At 40.8% G+C, this 19,341-nt stretch overlaps 1 protein-coding gene across 1 annotated transcript in view; it reads left to right on the top strand.

Moving 5' to 3' along the window:
* METTL13 (methyltransferase 13, eEF1A lysine and N-terminal methyltransferase) overlaps positions 1-19,341 on the top strand; it is a 580,907-nt gene that overhangs the window by 124,541 nt on the left and 437,025 nt on the right. The window contains exon 2 of the mRNA XM_053693228.1: positions 4,323-5,076. Coding sequence (XP_053549203.1) covers positions 4,323-5,076 — 754 coding nt within the window. The remainder of the gene's footprint in view (positions 1-4,322; positions 5,077-19,341) is intronic.

The following is a 19,341-nucleotide window of genomic DNA, read 5'->3' on the forward strand; positions in this document are numbered from 1 at the left end:
ATCAAAGATTCTAAGCTCTTGTCAAGTACTTCATTCTGTTCTTCGTCCTTCCATAGCACAGTGCATGGAAGTAATAGGATTGATGGTTGCAGCAATGGACATAGTTCCTTTTGCACGAATTCATCTAAGACCATTACAACTGTGCATGCTCAGACAGTGGAATGGGGATTATACAGACTTGTCTCCGACGATTCAAGTAGATCAAAAGACCAGAGATTCACTCCGTTGGTGGCTGATCCTGGACAACCTGTCACAGGGAATGAGCTTCCGCAGACCAGAGTGGGTCATTGTCACGACCGACGCCAGTCTGGTGGGCTGGGGCGCGGTCTGGGAACCCCTGAAAGCTCAGGGTCTATGGTCTCGGGAAGAATCTCTTCTCCCGATAAACATTCTTGAACTGAGAGCGATATTCAATGCTCTCAAAGCTTGGCCTCAACTAGCAAGGGCCAAATTCATAAGGTTTCAATCAGACAACATGACGACTGTTGCATATATCAACCATCAGGGGGGAACAAGGAGTTCCCTGGCGATGGAGGAAGTGACCAAGATAATTCATTGGGCGGAGGATCACTCCTGCCACTTGTCTGCAATCCACATCCCAGGAGTGGAAAATTGGGAAGCGGATTTTCTGAGTCGTCAGACATTCCATCCGTGGGAGTGGGAACTCCATCCGGAAATCTTTGCCCAAATAACTCAATTATGGGGCATTCCAGACATGGATCTGATGGCCTCTCGTCAGAACTTCAAGGTTCCTTGCTACGGGTCCAGATCCAGGGATCCCAAGGCGACTCTAGTAGATGCACTAGCAGCACCTTGGACCTTCAACCTAGCTTATGTATTCCCACCGTTTCCTCTCATTCCCAGGCTGGTAGCCAGGATCAATCAGGAGAGGGCTTCGGTGATCTTGATAGCTCCTGCGTGGCCACGCAGGACTTGGTATGCAGACCTGGTGAATATGTCATCGGCTCCACCATGGAAGCTACCTTTGAGACAGGACCTTCTTGTTCAAGGTCCATTCGAACATCCAAATCTGGTTTCCCTCCAACTGATGGCTTGGAGATTGAACGCTTGATTTTATCAAAGCGTGGGTTTTCAGATTCTGTAATAGATACTCTGATTCAGGCTAGAAAGCCTGTAACTAGAAAAATTTACCATAAAATATGGAAAAAGTATATCTGTTGGTGTGAATCTAAAGGATTCCCATGGAACAAGATAAAAATTCCTAAGATTCTCTCCTTTCTACAAGAAGGTTTGGAGAAAGGATTATCTGCAAGTTCTCTGAAGGGACAGATCTCTGCTTTATCTGTTTTACTTCACAAAAGGCTGGCAACTGTGCCAGACGTTCAAGCGTTTGTTCAGGCTCTGGTTAGAATCAAGCCTGTTTACAGACCTTTGACTCCTCCCTGGAGTCTAAATCTAGTTCTTTCAGTTCTTCAAGGGGTTCCGTTTGAACCCTTACATTCCGTAGATATTAAGTTATTATCTTGGAAAGTTTTGTTTTTGGTTGCATTTTCTTCTGCCAGAAGAGTTTCAGAGTTATCTGCTCTGCAGTGTTCTCCGCCCTATCTGGTGTTCCATGCAGATAAGGTGGTTTTGCGTACTAAGCCTGGTTTTCTTCTGAAAGTTGTTTCCAACAAAAATATTAACCAGGAGATAGTTGTACCTTCTTTGTGTCCGAATCCAGTTTCAAAGAAGGAACGTTTGTTACACAATTTGGACGTAGTCCGTGCTCTAAAATTTTATTTAGAGGCTACTAAAGATTTCAGACAAACATCTTCTTTGTTTGTTGTTTATTCTGGTAAAAGGAGAGGTCAAAAAGCAACTTCTACCTCTTTCTTTTTGGCTTAAAAGCATTATCCGATTGGCTTATGAGACTGCCGGACGGCAGCCTCCTGAAAGAATCACAGCTCACTCCACTAGGGCTGTGGCTTCCACATGGGCCTTCAAGAACGAGGCTTCTGTTGACCAGATATGTAAGGCAGCGACTTGGTCTTCACTGCACACTTTTGCCAAATTTTACAAATCTGATACTTTTGCTTCTTCGGAGGCTATTTTTGGGAGAAAGGTTTTGCAAGCCGTGGTGCCTTCCATTTAGGTGACCTGATTTGCTCCCTCCCTTCATCCGTGTCCTAAAGCTTTGGTATTGGTTCCCACAAGTAAGGATGATGCCGTGGACCGGACACACCTATGTTGGAGAAAACAGAATTTATGCTTACCTGATAAATTACTTTCTCCAACGGTGTGTCCGGTCCACGGCCCGCCCTGGTTTTTTTAATCAGGTCTGATGAATTATTTTCTCTAACTACAGTCACCACGGTATCATATGGTTTCTCCTATGCATATTTCCTCCTGTACGTCGGTCGAATGACTGGGGTAGGCGGAGCCTAGGGGGGGTCATGTGACCAGCTTTGCTGGGCTCTTTGCCATTTCCTGTTGGGGAAGAGAATATCCCACAAGTAAGGATGACGCCGTGGACCGGACACACCGTTGGAGAAAGTAATTTATCAGGTAAGCATAAATTCTGTGTTTTTTCTTGTTTTTTTTTTTGCCTGTTTTTTTTTTTTTCTTGGTAAAATTATTGTATAGCATATTATTGTTTAAGATATTTTTTTGGCTAATTTTAACGTGTTACTTAAGATAAAAGTGTGGTATTTTTTATTTTTATTAGCTTGCAGTTTTTTAATTTTATTTATTCATTAAATAGTCTAATCATGCAAAAAAAAAAAAAAACATGTTTTCGGCCAAGGGCATCCTGGATTTTCGGTTTCGGTCCAGAATTTCCATTTCAGTGCAACACTAAAAAAAAAAAAACCTTGGCCTTGATCACATACTTGGCGATGTGCGCAAAAACCAGTGTAGCCATTTTTTTTCGTGTAATCACAAACCCATCACAGCACGTACATTTTACACGGTGTGCTCCCATAGATTAACATAGAACTGGCGTCGGCAGTCACTATCACAAAGACAGCGCATGAACTTGCGCACACAGAATGAATATATTTTACGCCAGTTTCAGTTCGCTACACACGGGCAGACGCAGCAACCCTTGAGCGCAGTAAAACAGTGTAGGTCCCTGGAAGGCTCAACAAACACCTAACGCATGAGCACTCGCATACATTTCAGGCACACATATCAAATATTTTACCCTTGAATGGCCACTTAATAAATCAAAACAGTATTCGCCCTTTGCAAGTGTGTCAACAGGTACCAACCAACCACAACCAAACACTCGGCCTATCGCACTGTATTAAAAAAAAAAAAAATGTCAGGTGTATGAAAATTAGTGTAATGTATATATATGGATGCAATATGTTCAAATATGTCTGTGCTACTACTCCTCAATCCAATATTAACTCACCCTACAGCTCGAGTGTTTGCTCCTCTCTCTTTTAAAGGTACAGAAAACCCTAAATTTTCTTTCATGATTCGGATAGAATATACAATTTTAAACAACTTTCCAATTTCCTTCTATTATCAAATTAGCTTCATTCTCTTGGCATCCTTTGCTGAAGCAAAAGCATTGCAATAAGGGCAGCTAGCTGAATACATCTAGCTAACCAATCACAAGAGACAAATGTTTGCAGGCACCAATCGGCATCTAGCTCCCACTAGTGAACGATATGTGCATATTCTTTTTCAACCAAGGAATACCAAGAAAACTAAGCACATTTGAAAATAGAAGGGAATTTATTAAACTTTCATGATTCAGATAGAACATGCAATTTTAAACAACTTTCCAATTTACCTCCATTAACAAAATGTGCAGTCTTTTTATATTTACACTTTTTTAGTCACCAGCTCCTACTGAGCATGTGCAAAAATCCAGATTATTTGTTTATGCATTTGTGATTGGCTGATGGTTGTGCCACATGATACAGGGGGAATGGAAATAGACTTAACTTTAAAAATTTGTTGGGGAAAAAAACTACTACTCATTTGAAATTCAGACTAAGTGCTATTGCGTTGTCTTTTTTTTCATGGATTTTTTTAATTTGACAAATCTACTGTATTTACTGGTGCTTAAATGCTCAATTTGAATCATGCAAGTTTTAATTTTGACTTTCCTATCCCTTTTAATGCATTACTTACAGTTCACTTAGTATACTGCAAAACTATGTTCCTTAATTTAATATTTGTTGTATTTTGATAATTGTTAAAGGTAAAATTACATTTTTTTTTTTTTCAGGTTTCAGCTGCCCCTAGATAATATTCGTAACCACCTGTAACTTTATTAACTTGATTTTGTATTTTGGGAAGTTGCCTTTTTTTTTTTTTTTTTTGGCTAATGATTCTTATTCTCCTCTTATGTTTATATTTGACAGGTTCTAGTGGTAGGGTGCGGTAACTCTGAGTTGAGTGAAAGACTATATGATGCAGGATGTCAAAACCTGATGAATATTGATGTAAGTGAGGTAGTGATTCGTCAAATGAATGAGAGGAATAATCACCAGCGGCCTCTGATGTCATTCCAGTTGATGGATGGCACAAAGATGAGTTTTGAGGATTCTTATTTTCAGGCTGTGCTGGACAAAGGGACATTAGATGCAATTTTGACAGATACAGAGGAGACCACTATGGAGAAAGCTGGGAAGCTGTTAAGTGAAATTGCCCGTGTCCTGAATTGTGGAGGACGCTACTTATGTGTTTCTTTGGCACAGGCTCATGTTTTGGAAAAGCTTTTGACACACTTTTCTGATGGAGGATGGATGGTTCGAGTTCATCAGATCTTAGAAGTATGTGGTCAGAAATCTAGTAGTCCATTTCCCTTGCCTGTATTTGTCTTTGTGATGACTAAAGTGCGACAAATGCCTGGTTTCCCAAGAGTCTTTGAAATGATGACCGAAGAAGAAGCTGGGAAACCTATACGTTTGCAAAGTCAAGAACAATTAAATAAAGCTGTTAAAGAAATACAAAATTTTGCTTTTCTCCGAAACAAACTAAACCAGACCCAGAGTACCCTGGAGGTGTCATTAGAACTTTGTGCGAGAGAGTCAGGAAAGAGTCGCTACACATTTCATGTCATTGATTGCTCTACAGTCAAACTCTACCATTCTAAACATTTTGCCATCTTTATCAGTGAGTATGTGTTATAATTGTTTTAGGGTCATTATATTTGTATATATTTGCTCAGTTTATATCAACAATTAAAAACATAATTTATGTAAGAACTAACCTGATTCATTTCTTTCATATTAGCAAGAGTCCATGAGCTAGTGACGTATGGGATATACAATCCTACCAGGAGGGGCAAAGTTTCCCAAACCTCAAAATGCCTATAAATACACCCCTCACCACACCCACAATTCAGTTTAACGAATAGCCAAGTAGTGGGGTGATAGAAAAAGGAGTAAAAAGCGTCAAAAAAGGAAATATAATTGTGCTTTATACAAAAAACATAACCACCATAAAAAGGGTTGGTCTCATGGACTCTTGCCAATATGAAAGAAATTAATTTATCAGGTAAGTTCTTACATAAATTATGTTATCTTTCATGTAATTGGCAAGAGTCCATGAGCTAGTGACATATGGGATAGAAATACCCAAGATGTGGAACGCCACACAGTCACTAGAGAGGGAAGGATAACATAAAAACAGCCATTTTCCGCTGAAAAAATTAAATCCACAACCAAAAAAATATTTTTTTTCTCATAAATGAAAGAAAAAAAACTTAAAACATAAGCAGAGGAATCAAACTGAAACAGCTGCCTGAATAACTTTTCTACCAAAAACTGCTTCTGAAGAGGCAAAAGCATCGAAACCATAGAAGTTTAGTAAATGTATGTAAAGAAGACCAAGTTGCTGCTTTGCTGTCAGGATTTTTTTCCCTGCTTTGTTTGCCATTTTACTCACCTCTCTTGCTAACTCTGGTGCATACTGTGTGTTGCTGCTCATTTCCTGCACTTCCTTTTATGACCAGACTGGTGTACATCATCCGTGTGAGACAGGATGCAATCTCAGAATTGTGATGTCATCACTTATTATTTAAAGGGCCTCTGTTCAGTATGCTTTGCCCTTGCGTTGTCTCAGGCCTGTTTGTGAGAGCTCCTGTGTATTACCTGGCTGTCTGACGTCCCTCCTCGTTCCTGATCCCTGACTTGTTCCTGACTCTGCTGTTCTCCTTGTTCCTGATTCTGGCTCGTCTGACTATTCGCTTTGGTTCCTGACTCGGCTTGTCTGACTACCAACTCTGGTTTTGATTCCTGGCTTGTTATTTGACTTGTGGACTTTTTATTATTTTTTGCTATTAATAAAGGTGTGATTATTTTTGCACTTCTCGTCTCAGTCTTATTCCTGGCATTACGCAAGGGCCATGAATCCTGATGGTGCTAATAATCCACCTTTACCTGCCATAATTTCCAGGATGGATGAACAGGATCACCGCTTGGATCAATTTGCACTAGCTCTGTAAACCCTGCTGACTCGCACTGCACATTTGGACCAAAGTGTCCCGCAAGTTATGGCTGCTCCTGTTTCCGCTGCTGCACCTAGCCCTACCAGGAGCATGTCCGGTTCTGCACCTCTACCTCAGCGATATAGAGGCAATCCTAATCAGTGCAGAGGGTTTTTGAACCAGGTGGGCATTTACTTTGAGATGTCACCTCAGGTGTTTCCCTCTGATAGAGCTAAGGTGGGATTTCTCATCTTGTTACTTTCTGACATAGCTCTTGCCTGGGCTAATCCCTTGTGGGAGACTAATAAACCTGTGATTTCAAATTACCCTGCATATGTGGCTTCATTTCGAAGGGTATTTGATGTTCCGGCTCGCTCCTCTTCCTATGCTGCTAAACGACTCATGTCCATTCAGCAAGGTACAAGATCTGTTGCTCAGCATGCCATTGAGTTCCGTACGCTTGCCGCAGAGGTAGGTTAGAACAATGAAGCCCTTGTTGCCGCCTTCTTTAATGGACTCTCTGATGTGATTAAAGACAAAGTTGCTGCCAGAGATTTACTAGAAGATCTCGAGGCATTGGTCTCTTTTCTGATGCTAATTGACATCAGACTAAGTGAGAGGCCCACTTTCAAGGAGTGCTTGCGGAAGCCTCCTGTTCCGTTGTCTCCTACGTGTTCGTTCCCACCCATGCCTCCCGGTCTCGAGTCACCAGGTACTGCTGAGCCGATGCAGTTGGGATTCATATGTCTCTCCACGGCAGAGAGGGCCTTTAGGAGGAGGGAGGGACTCTGCCTCTATTGTGGGTTACAGGGCCACCTTTTTAAGTCTTGTCCTACACGGCCGGGAAACGCTCACACCTAAGGTCCTGTCGGGGACAGACCTTGGGTGGATTATCCACGTCCCCGGAACCACTAAAGGAGAAACCTTTGGTCATGGTTGTCCTTTCCTGGGTGGACTCCTCCATAGTCACCCAGGCTCTTGTTGTCTCTGGTGCTGCGGGCTATTTCATTGACAGTGCTTTTGTATCAAAGCACTCCATTCCTGTTTTGCCTCAGTCCGTTCCGCTTGCTATTGAGGCCATTGATGGCAGGCCCTTTCTGCCCGCACTCGTTACTCACGAAGCTGCTCCGTTATCCATGGCTGTTGGGGCTCTCCATTTTGAAACCCTCCAATTCCAGGTGATAAACTCCGCATTTTCCGGTTGTTCTGGATTATCCCTGGCTCCAAAAGCACAATCCCAGTCTCAACTGGCGCAGGTCCGAAATTTTGTCGTGGTCTCCACCATGTATTTCCACTTGTCTTCGGAAACCATTGAAAGTCTTTTGCACTTCTTCGGTATCTCAATTGGCAGAGGAGTACCGAGAGTTCCTAGACGTTTTTAACATGGTGCGTGCCGGTACGTTGCCTCCTCACCGGTCTTATGATTGTGCCATAGACCTGCAACCCAGAGCCATTCCTCCTCGGGGCCGGGTCTACCCTCTGTCTGTTGTGGAGAATTGTGCTATGGAGGAGTATGTTGCCGATGTTCTGTTCTGTGGGATCATCCGCAAATCCTGCTCTCCTGCAGGGGCTGGCTTCTTCTTTGTGAAGAAAAAGGGTGGCGAGTTAAGACCATGCATCAATTATAGGGGTCTTAATCGTCTTACCATTAAGAATGCTTACCCTGTTCCGCTCATTACGGAACTCTTTGACCACCTCAAGGGAGCTACAGTCTTTTCTAAACTTGATTTGAGAGGAGCATACAATCTCCTTAGGATCAAGGAGGGCCATGAATGGAAAACAGCATTTAACACCAGGAGCGGGCATTATGAGTATCTTGTTTTCTAGGAATTTATTAATGATGTCCTATGAGATATGTTGCAACAGTGTGTTGTGGTGTACTTAGACGACATCCTCATACACTCACCCACACTTGAGGCTCATTGTTCTGATGTTACACAGGTTCTTCAGATACTATGTGAGAATGGCCTGTTGTGTAAACTCGAGAAATGTGAGTTCCATTAGACTCATGTAACCTTCCTATGTTATGTTATCTCTGTTGCGGGGTTGTCCATGGATCCTGACAAGTTATCTGCAGTTCTGCAGTGGCCTCGCCCAGTTGGTCTTTGGTCTATTCAACGTTTTTTGGGGTTCGCCAATTACTATAGAAAGTTTATTAAAAACTTTTCTTCCTTGGTCAAACCTATCACAGACATGACCCGTAAAGAAAATGATCCACTCCATTGGTCACCTACTGCCATTAAGGCCTTTGATAGTCTTAAGACTGCCTTTGCTGCCGCTCCAGTTCTGGCTCACCCTAACCCTGTCCTGCCTTTCATTCTTGAGGTCGATGCATCTGAGACTGGAGTAGGTGCCCTCTTGTCTCAACGTCCTATGCCTGCTAGTTCCTTGCATCCATGTGGTTTCTTCTCTAAGAAATTGTCTCCAGCGGAGTGCAATTATGAAATTGGCGACAGGGAATTACTGGCCATAATTTTGGCACTCAAGGAATGGAGGCATCTTCTCGAGGGTACTAGCGTGCCAGCGCTCATTCTTACTGACCACAATAATTTAACTTATCTATCTGAAGCAAAATGTTTGTCGCCCCGACAGGCCAGATGGGCGCTATTTTTGTCTCAGTTTAATTATGTGGTCTCCTGGTAGTAATAATGTTAGGGCTGATGCCCTCTCTCAACAATTTTCGCCTTTGTCCAAGGAGGAGTCTGTACCTATTTCAGTTATACTTACTGACCATATTTTGGCTACCATACATACTAATTTGACTTCTCCCTTGGGGGAGGAAATCCTGGCTGCACAAACCAATGCACCTCCTGAGAAACCTAGTGGTAAGTGTTTTTGTTCCTGAGAATCTTCAAACTAAACTTTTGCACACTTACCACTATCCTAAAGCCGCAGGTCACCCAGGCAAAAACCAAATGATTTGGTCTGTCGCTCGACAATTCTGGTGGCCAGGTCTTCGTTCTGATGTTGCTGCGTATGTTGCCTCCTGCTCAGTTTGTGCACAGAATAAGACTCCTCGACGTCTTCCTGTGGGTCTTCTTCAACATATTGCTAATGGTGAGCGTCCTTGGGCACATCTTTTCATGGACTTCATTGTCGAGCTTCCTGTTTCCAATGGCAATACTGTTATCCTTATGGTGGTTGACCATTTTTCTAAAATTTCACATTGCATTCCCTTGAAGAAGTTGCCTATCACTCAGGAGCTTGCTACAATTTTTGCCCGGGAGGTCTTCCGTTTACATGGGTTACCCAAGGAGATAGTGTCGGACCGGGGTAGCCAGTTTGTCTCCAGGTTTTGGCGTTCCTTTTGTGCTCAAATGGGGATCCAGCTTTCCATCTCCTCGGCATATCGCCCTCAATCTAATGGGGCTGCGGAATTTTCTAATAAAGTACTGGAACAGTTCCTTTGTTGATATGTCTCCGATCACCACAATAATTGGTCTGAACTGTTACCTTGGGCAGAGTTTGCTCGTAATAGTGCTATTAATGCTTCCTCCAAGTTATCCCCGTTCATGGCGAATTATGGGTTTCAACCATCCTTGTTGCCTGATTCCTTCATGTCTCAGGGTATTCCGGCTTTGGAGGAGCAACTCCGGGAACTCCGTTCCACGTGGGTGCAGATTCAGGATTTCCTTCATCATTCTATGCAGCGCCAAAAATTCCAGGCTGATCATAGGCATCTGCCCGCGCCTTCCTACCAGGTTGGTGAGAGAGTTTGGCTGACCTCCCGCAACTTGAACCTTCATGTGCCTTCCAATAAACTGACTCCCCGTTATGTTGGTTCTTTTCGAATACTCATACGGGGCAATCCTGTGGCCTACGCTCTTGACCTTCCTCCTGCAATGCACATCTCCAATATTTTTCATGTCTCCCTCTTGAAACCATTGGTTTGTAATCAGTTTACCACTGTGTTTCCCCATCCTATCTTTGTTGACAAACATGAGGAGTATGAGGTCAGCATCATTATTGACTCTTGTATGTTCAGGGGACACGTACAATATATATTTCACTGGAGGGGCTATGGTCCGGAGGAGCGTTCATGGGTTCCCTCCTCTGATGTTCATGCTCCCGCCCTCATCCGTGCCTTCCATGCCCGTTTCCCCAATAAGCCTTTTGTCCTCCTGCGGGGGAGGGGTCGTTGAGGGGAGGGTACTGTCAGGGTTTTTTCCCTGCTTTGTTTGCCATGTGCTGCTGGCAGCCATTTTACTCACCTCTCTTGCTGACTCTGGTGCATACTGTGTGTTGCTGCTCATTTCCTGCACTTCATTTTATGACCAGACTGGTGTACATCATCCGTGTGAAAAAACCCTGACAGTACCCTCCCCTCAACGACCCCACCCAGAGGCACTTTAAATAATAAGTGATGACATCACAATTCTGAGACTGCATCCTGTCTCACATGGGTGAGACAGGATGCAGTCTCAGAATTGTGATGTCATCACTTATTATTTAAAGTACCTCTGTTCAGTATGCTTTGCCCTTGCATTGTCTCAGACCTGTTTCTGAGAGCTTCTGTGCCTTACCTGGCTGTCTGACATCCTTTCTGGTTCCTGATCCCTGGCTTGTTCTTGACTCTGCTGTTCTCCTTGTTCCTGATTTCGGCTCGTCTGACTACCAGCTCTGGTTTTGATTATTGGCTTTTTTGACTTTTTATTATTTTTTGCTATTAATAAATGTGTGATTATTTTTGCACTTCTCGTCTGTCTGATTCCTGGCATCCTGACATTTGCAAATCTGATCAACTGAAGCTTCATTCTTAAAAGCCCAGAAAGTGGAGACTGATCTAGTAGAATGAGCTGTGATTTTCTGAGGCGGGGCCTGAGCCGACTCCAAATAAGCATTATGAATCAAAAGCTTTAACTAAGATGCCAAGAAAATGGCAGAAACTTTCTGACCTTTCCTAGAACCAGAAAAGACAACAAATAGACTAGAAGTCTTTCTGAAATCTTTAGTAGCTTCAACATAATATTTCAAAGCTCTTACAACATCCAAAGAGTGTAAGGATCTTTCCAAAGAATTCTTAAGATTAGGACACAAAGAGGGGACAAACATTTCCCTATTAATGTTGTTAGAATTCACAACTTTAGGTAAAAATGTAAATGAAGTCCAAGAAACTGCCTTGCCTTGATGAAAAATCAGAAAAGGTGACTCGCATGAAAGAGCATATAATTCAGAAACACTTCTAGTAAAAGAGATAGCTAAAAAGAACAACACTTTCCAAGAAAGTAGTTTAATATCCAAAGAATACATAGGCTAAAAAGGAGGAGCCTGTAAAGCTTTCAAAACCAAATTAAAACTCCAAGGAGGAGAGATTGATTTAATGACAGGCTTGATATGGACCAAAGCCTGAAAAAACAGAGAATATCAGGAAGCTTTGCAATTTTTCTGTGAAATAAAAGCAAAGATTTGTCCCTTCAAGGAACTTGCAGATAAACCTTTATTTAAACCATCCTGAAGAAACTGTAAAATTCTAGGAATTCTAAAAGAATGCCAGGAGAATTTATGTGAAGAACACCATGAAATATGTCTTCCAAACTCAATAATAAATCTTCCTAGAAACAGATTTACAAGCCTGTAATGTAGTATCAATCACTGTGTCAGAGAAACCTCTATGACTAAGCACTAAGCGTTTATTTTCCATACCTTCAAATTTATCAATTTGAGATCCTAATGGAAAAACGGTCCTTGAGACAGAAGGTCTGGTCTAAAAGGAAGTGGCCAAGATTGACAACTGGACACCCGGACAAGGTCCGCATACCAGAACATGTGAGGCCATGCTGGAGCTACCAGAAACACAAACTTATGTTCCATGATGATTTTGGAAATCACTCTTGGAAGAAGAACTAGAGGCGGAAAGATATAAGCAGGTTGGTAAAACCAAGGAACTGCTAAAGCATCCACCGACTCTGCCTGAAGATCCCTGGACCTGGATAGGTACCTGGGAAGTTTCTTGTTTAGATGAGAAGCCATCAGATCTATTTCTGGAAGACCCCACATCTGAACAATCTCTGAAAAACACATCTGGATGGAGAGACCACTCCCCCGGATGTAAAGTCTGATGGCTGAGATAGTCCGCTTGCCAATTGTCAACACCTGGGATATGTACCGCAGAAATTAGACAAGAGCTGGATTCCGCCCAAGCAAGTTTCTGAGATACTTCTTTCATAGCTAGGGGACTGCATGTCCTGCCCTGATGATTGACATATGCCACAGTTGTGACATTGTCTTGTCTGAAATTAAATAAATGGTTCTCTATTCAACAGAGGCCAAACCTAAAGAGCCCTGAAAATAGCACAGAGTTCCAAAATATTGATTGGTAACCTCGCCTCTTGAGATTTCCAAACCCCTTGAGCTGTCAGAGATCCCCAGACAGCTCCCAACCTGAAAGACTTGCATCTGTTGTGATTACAGTCCAGGTTGGACGAACAAAAGAGGCCCCTTGAATTATACGGTGGTGGTCTAACCACCAAGTCAGAGAAAGTTGAACATTGGGATTTAAGGATATTAATTGTGATATCTTTATATAATCCCTGCACCATTGCTTCAAGAATACAAAGCTGGAGAGGTCTCATATGAAAACAAGCAAAGGGGATCATGTCCGATGCTGCAGTCATGAGACCTAAAACTTCCATGCACATAAGATATGCATCCTGTAAGTCTATTGTGGATATAAAATGACCTCGCTTAAAAAAGACAGAATAGTCCTTATAGTCGCCATTTTGAAAACGGTTCAAAATGTTCAGAACCAGAACTGGCCTGAATTAATTTTCTTTCTTTGGGACAATGAATGGATTTGAATAAAACCAAACGGAACTGGTATAATTACCCCTGAAAGCTCTAGATCTGAAACACACTTCAGAAAGGCCTGAGCCTTCACTGGGTTTGCTGGAATGCATGAGAGAAAGAAATCTTCTCACAGGAGATCTTACTCTGAATCCTATTTGATACCCTTGAGAGACAATGCTCTGAATCCATTGATTTTGGACAGAATATGCCAAGTGTCTTGGAAAATTTTTAATCTGCCCCATCAGCTGAGCTAGAATGAGGGCCGCACCTTCATGCAGACTTGAGGGGGTCTGGCTTTGGTTTCTTAAAAGACTTGGATTTATTCCAACTTGAAGAGGGTTTCCAATTGGAACCAGATTCTTTGGGAGAAGGATTGACTTTCTATTCTATTCTGTCAAAATGATAGAAGCCTTAGATTTACCCTTAGATCTTTTATCCTGAGGTAAAAACACTCCCTTCCCCCCAGTAACAGTTGAAATAATTGAATTCAACTGAGAACCAAATAAATTGTTACCTTGGAAAGAAAGAGATAGTACTCTAGACTTAGATACCATGTCAGCATTCCAATATTTAAGCCACAAAGTTCTTCTAGCTAAGATAACTAAAGACATAGATTTATCATCAATTTTGATGATATCAAAAATAGCATTACAGATAAAATGATTAGCATGTTGAAGCAAGCGAACAATGCTAGACAAATCAGGATCTGTTTCCTGTTGCACTAAACTTTCCAACCAAAAACTTGATGCAGCTGCAACATCAGCCATAGAAATGGCAGGCCTGAGAAGATAGCCAGATTATAAATAAGCTTTCCTTAGATAAGATTCAAGTTTCCTATCTAAAGGGTCCTTAAAGGAAGTACCATCTTCCATACGGATAGTAGTATGTCTGGCAAGAGTAGAGAGAGCCCCATCAACTTGGGGATTTTTTTCCCAAAACATCAATCTGACTGCAAGGGATACAACTTTTTAAACCTAACAGAAGGAATAAATGAAGTACCAGGCCTATTCCATTCCTTTTAAATTATATCAGGAATTGGAAAAACTTCTGGAGTAACCACAGGAGGTTTATAAACGGAATTTAAACGTTTACTAGTTTTAGTATCAAGAGGACTAGTTTCCTCAATATCCAAAGTAATCAACACCTCGTTTAACAAGGATCAAATATACTCCATCTTAAAGAGATAAGTATGTTATTGGTCATTTGAAATTTCATCAACTTTGAGAAGTTTTAAAAGACCTTTTTTATGTTTGTTAGAAGGCAGAATAGCAGACAAAGCCTTCTGAATCCATCAGCAATCAAATCTTTATATTCACAGGGATATCATGTACATAAGATGTGGAAAGAACAATTAGCATTTTACTAGTACTGATGGATACATTTTCTGCATGTTAAAGTTTATCATGACAACTGTTACATACTACCGCTGGTGATTATAATCTCTACTAATTTACAACAGATACACTTATCTTTGGTAGAACTGTTATCAGGCAGCAGGGATCCAACAGTGGTTTCTGAGACAGGATCAGATTGATACATCTTGCAAATGTAAGAGAAAAAACAACATATAAAGCAAAATGATCAATTTCCTTATATGGCAGTTTTAGGAATGGGAAAAAAATGCAAACAGCATAGCCCTCTGAGCATAGAGAAAGGCAAGAGGCATATAGGAAGTGGGGTTTAAATAATTAAATTTGGCGCCAAGTATGATGCGCAATTCAACTTGCGTCAACGAACGTACCTTCGCACCAAAAAATTATCACGCCAAGAATGATGCAATAAATAGCATTTTGCCCGCGAAAATGAAAGAAAACAGTAAATTTTTAAGAAAAGACTATACCCCGGGTAAGAAAAAATAACTTCCTAAATATGTTTTCTCAATTTTGAAACTGATCGTCTGCAAAAGGAAACATACATAAACCTGACTCATGGCAAATATAAGTACAATACATATATTTAGAATTTTACATTAATACATAAAGTGCCAAACCATAGCTGAGTGTCTTAAGTAATGAAAACATACTTACCGAAAGACACCCATCCACATATAGCAGATAGCCAAACCAGTACTGAAACCGTTATCAGTAGAGGTAATGGAATATGAGAGTATATCATTGATCTGAAAAGGGAGGTAGGAGATGAATCTCTTCGACAGATAGCACAGAACCTATTAAATGATTTCCCGCAAGTAAAACCATAGAATGCAGTAGGTGATACTCCCTTCACATCCCTCTGACATTCACTGTACTCTGAGAGGAATCTGGCTTCAAAATGCTGAGAAGAGCATATCACAGAAGAAAATCAAGCACAAACTTACTTCACCACCTCCATAGGAGGAAAAGTTTGTAAAACTGAATTGTGGGTGTGGTGAGGGGTGTATTTATAGGCATTTTGAGGTTTGGGAAACGTTGCCCCTCCTGGTAGGATTGTATATCCCATACGTCACTAGCAATTGGACTTTTGCCAATTACGTTATTTAAAAGGTTATTGCAAATGGTTGTATGTATACCCATTGAAAACCACGAGTATGTTTGGAGTAGCCAAGAAAAAGCCATCTGCTATATCAGGGTTTAGCAAACTGCCACATGGCATTTTTCATTTATTAAATATTTTTTTGTTATTTAGTTTTGAGTTTTTGTCCAATTTTATATATGAATATATTTGGGACAAATGCAAAAAAATACTAAATGTTTGTTTTCAGTCTCCTTAAAATGAATAGTGAGTGGTCCCTTTAACAAATCAACAAATTAATGAATGCAATGATTTCCTTGTGTGATTTTTCTTCCTGTATAGTATATGTAAATATCGCCATCTAGTGGTTGGGTTTTGATATATCCATATTTTAGAAATACTGTTTAGTATCTATATAAATAAATATTCAAACTAAATAATGGGTAACAACCATTTTCTACCTTCTGGTTAAAAAATATATATATATTTATTAAAAATACATAATTCTAATATATTGTATTAAATAATCAATAATTCCTTTGTTTTATGTTGTACAAGTTTTATAAAGTATAAAATACAATATAAAGAACAATACAACCCTTCAAATTAATTTTTGAAAACAGAAATTAGAACTGAATAAATCCTTATTATTCATCTTAATGAAAAATGGAATTATCTAAATTAATTATGTAATTAAATGCACTTAATAAGAATTTACACATATAACTCAAATACATCTTTTTTGCTGCTTAGTAATATTTGATCTAACATTGAAGCTGAACTATACATATGCAAACACCATTATATCAAAGTCTATATTTATTTAGTTGGATAACTGTTGTCATCACCACATGGACCGATACTACCACCACAAGTATAAACAGCAGTACCATCCAGAGGATGTGTTTAAACGTCCACGTTTTCTAGCAGCAATTGATCAGCATCTGGGCAAAGAGGTAGCCGACAGCTTAACATGGGGTATTCTATCAAGGTGTATGCTTAAATAGATTACAAAAAGGTTACAAGCCTGATCACTATTGGTGGTGCTTTCTTGTCAGTGGTTCAAGAGTCTATTTGCTTTGGCACTGCAGTGTAATCTTGCACCACCTTTTGGAGGAACCATAGTACCATTTATCTACCATTCCTGTGTGAAAGTGGTGAATGAAGAGCTAGTAAAGGTCAAAATAAACTTTTATGATTAAAGGGACACTGTACCCAAAAAAATTATTTTGTGATTCAGATTGAGCATGAAATTTTAAGCAACTTTCTAATTTACTCCTATTATCAAATTTTCTTCATTCTCTTGGTATCTTAATTTGAAATGTAAGTTTAGATGCTGGCCCATTTTTGGTGAACAACCTGGGTTGTCCTTGCTGATTGGTGGATAAATTCATCCACCAATAAAAAAGTGTTGTCCGGAGTTCTGAACCCAAAAAAATGCTTAGATGCCTTTTTTCAAATAAAGATAGCAAGAGAATGAAGAAAAATTGATAATATGAATAAATTAGAAAGTTGCTTAAAATTGCACACTCTATCTGAATTACAAAAGAAAAAATTTGGGTTCAGTGTCCCTTTAAGATAGAGCAGCAGTTTTAAGATACTTTACAATTTGCTTCCATTATAATTTTTTATTTTTTTATATTCACACTTTCTGGAGAACAAAATCCTCCTGAGCATGTACACAAGCTCACACAGTATACATTTACTAGTCTGCAGGGGTAGGGAAGGTATCCGTGACTAGCCCTTGCAGTGTCCGCTACAACCTTAGTATATCTTTGCTTTCTGATTAAATAATAGGAATAAAAAAATGTGTAGTGTGAATAAAGTTTGTGACTTGTCAAGAGACTGCTTGGCCGATAAGTTATGGAATAAATAAAGCCTGAGTAAAATACTGGATGTGTATCTGCATCTGTATAATAACACCCAGCTCTATACAAAGACACAGTAGTGACACTGGCACATGCATATAGCCAGACAATGGCTGGTTATAGGGTCAGTGGTATCTGCATCAGTATAATAACACCAAGCACTATATAATGACACAGTAGTGACACTGGCACATGGGTATAGCCAGACAATGGCCGGTTATAGGGTCAGTGGTATCTGCATCAGTATAATAACACCCAGCGCTATATAATGACACAGTAGTGACAGTGGCACATGGGTATAGCCAGAGCAGGGCTGGTTATAGAATCAGTGGTATCTGCATTAGTATAATAACACCAAGCACTATATAATGACACAGTAGTGACACTGGCACATGGGTATAGCCAGAGGAGGGCTGGTAATAGGATCAGTGGTTTCTGCATCAGTATAATAACACCCAGCACTATATAATGACACAGTAGTGACACTGGCACATGGTTATAGCCAGAGGAGGGCTGGTAATAGGATCAGTGGTATCTGCATCAGTATAATAACACCCAGCACTATATAATGACACAGTAGTGACACTGGCACATGCGTATAGCCAGACAAGGGCTGGTTATAGGACCAGTGGTATATGCATCAGTATAATAACACCCAGCACTATATAATGACACAGTAGTGACACTGGCACATGGGTATAGCCAGACAAGGGCTGGTTATAGGACCAGTGGTATATGCATCAGTATAATAACACCCAGCACTATATAATGACACAGTAGTGACACTGGCACATGGGTATAGCCAGAGGAGGGCTGGTTATGGGGTCATTGGTATCTGCATCAGTATAATAAGACCCAGCGCTTTATAATGGCACACTAGTGACACTGGCACATGGATATGGCCAGAGGAGGGATGGTTATAGGATCAGTGGTATCTGCATCAGTATAATAACACCCAGCACTATATGACACAGTAAGTGACACTGGCTCATGGGTATAGCCAGAGGAGGGCTGGTTATAGGATCAGTGGTATCTGCATCAGTATAACAACACAAAGCACTAAGTAATGACATAGTAGTGACACTGGCACATGGGTATAGCCAGAGGAGGGCTGGTTATAGGATCAGTGGTATCTGCATCAGTATAATAACACTGAGCACTATATAATGACACAGTAGTGACACTGGCTCATGCATATAGCCAGAGGGAGGGCTGGTTATAGGATCAGTGGTATCTGCATCAGTATAATAACACCAAGCACTATATAATTACACAGTAGTGACACTGGCTCATGGGTATAGCCAGTGGAGGGCTGGTTATAGGATCAGTGGTATCTGCATCAGTATAATAACACCATGCACTATAAAATGAATGTTTTTAATTTCAAATGTACCTTGGTGTCCTTCACTAAGGTCTGTACTTTGGAAAATGTCCACCACAGCCTTTGTCTGTGGCTATCCCTGCTAGTCTGTGATTGGCTGATGTTTGTCACGTGATACAGGGGGGCATAATATGAGAGAAAAATTACATTTGTCAGAAAAAAAGATTCTTATTTGAAATTAAGAGTAGGTATTTCTTTCATGTAATTAGCAAGAGTCCATGAGCTAGTGACGTATGGGATATACATTCCTACCAGGAGGGGCAAAGTTTCCCAAACCTCAAAATGCCTATAAATACACCCCTCACCACACCCACAATTCAGTTTTACAAACTTTGCCTCCGATGGAGGTGGTGAAGTAAGTTTGTGCTAGATTCTACGTTGATATGCGCTCCGCAGCAAGTTGGAGCCCGGTTTTCCTCTCAGCGTGCAGTGAATGTCAGAGGGATGTGAAGAGCGTATTGCCT

This window comes from Bombina bombina, chromosome 10 (assembly GCF_027579735.1).
Source record: "Bombina bombina isolate aBomBom1 chromosome 10, aBomBom1.pri, whole genome shotgun sequence".
In the NCBI taxonomy this organism is placed as follows: domain Eukaryota; kingdom Metazoa; phylum Chordata; class Amphibia; order Anura; family Bombinatoridae; genus Bombina; species Bombina bombina.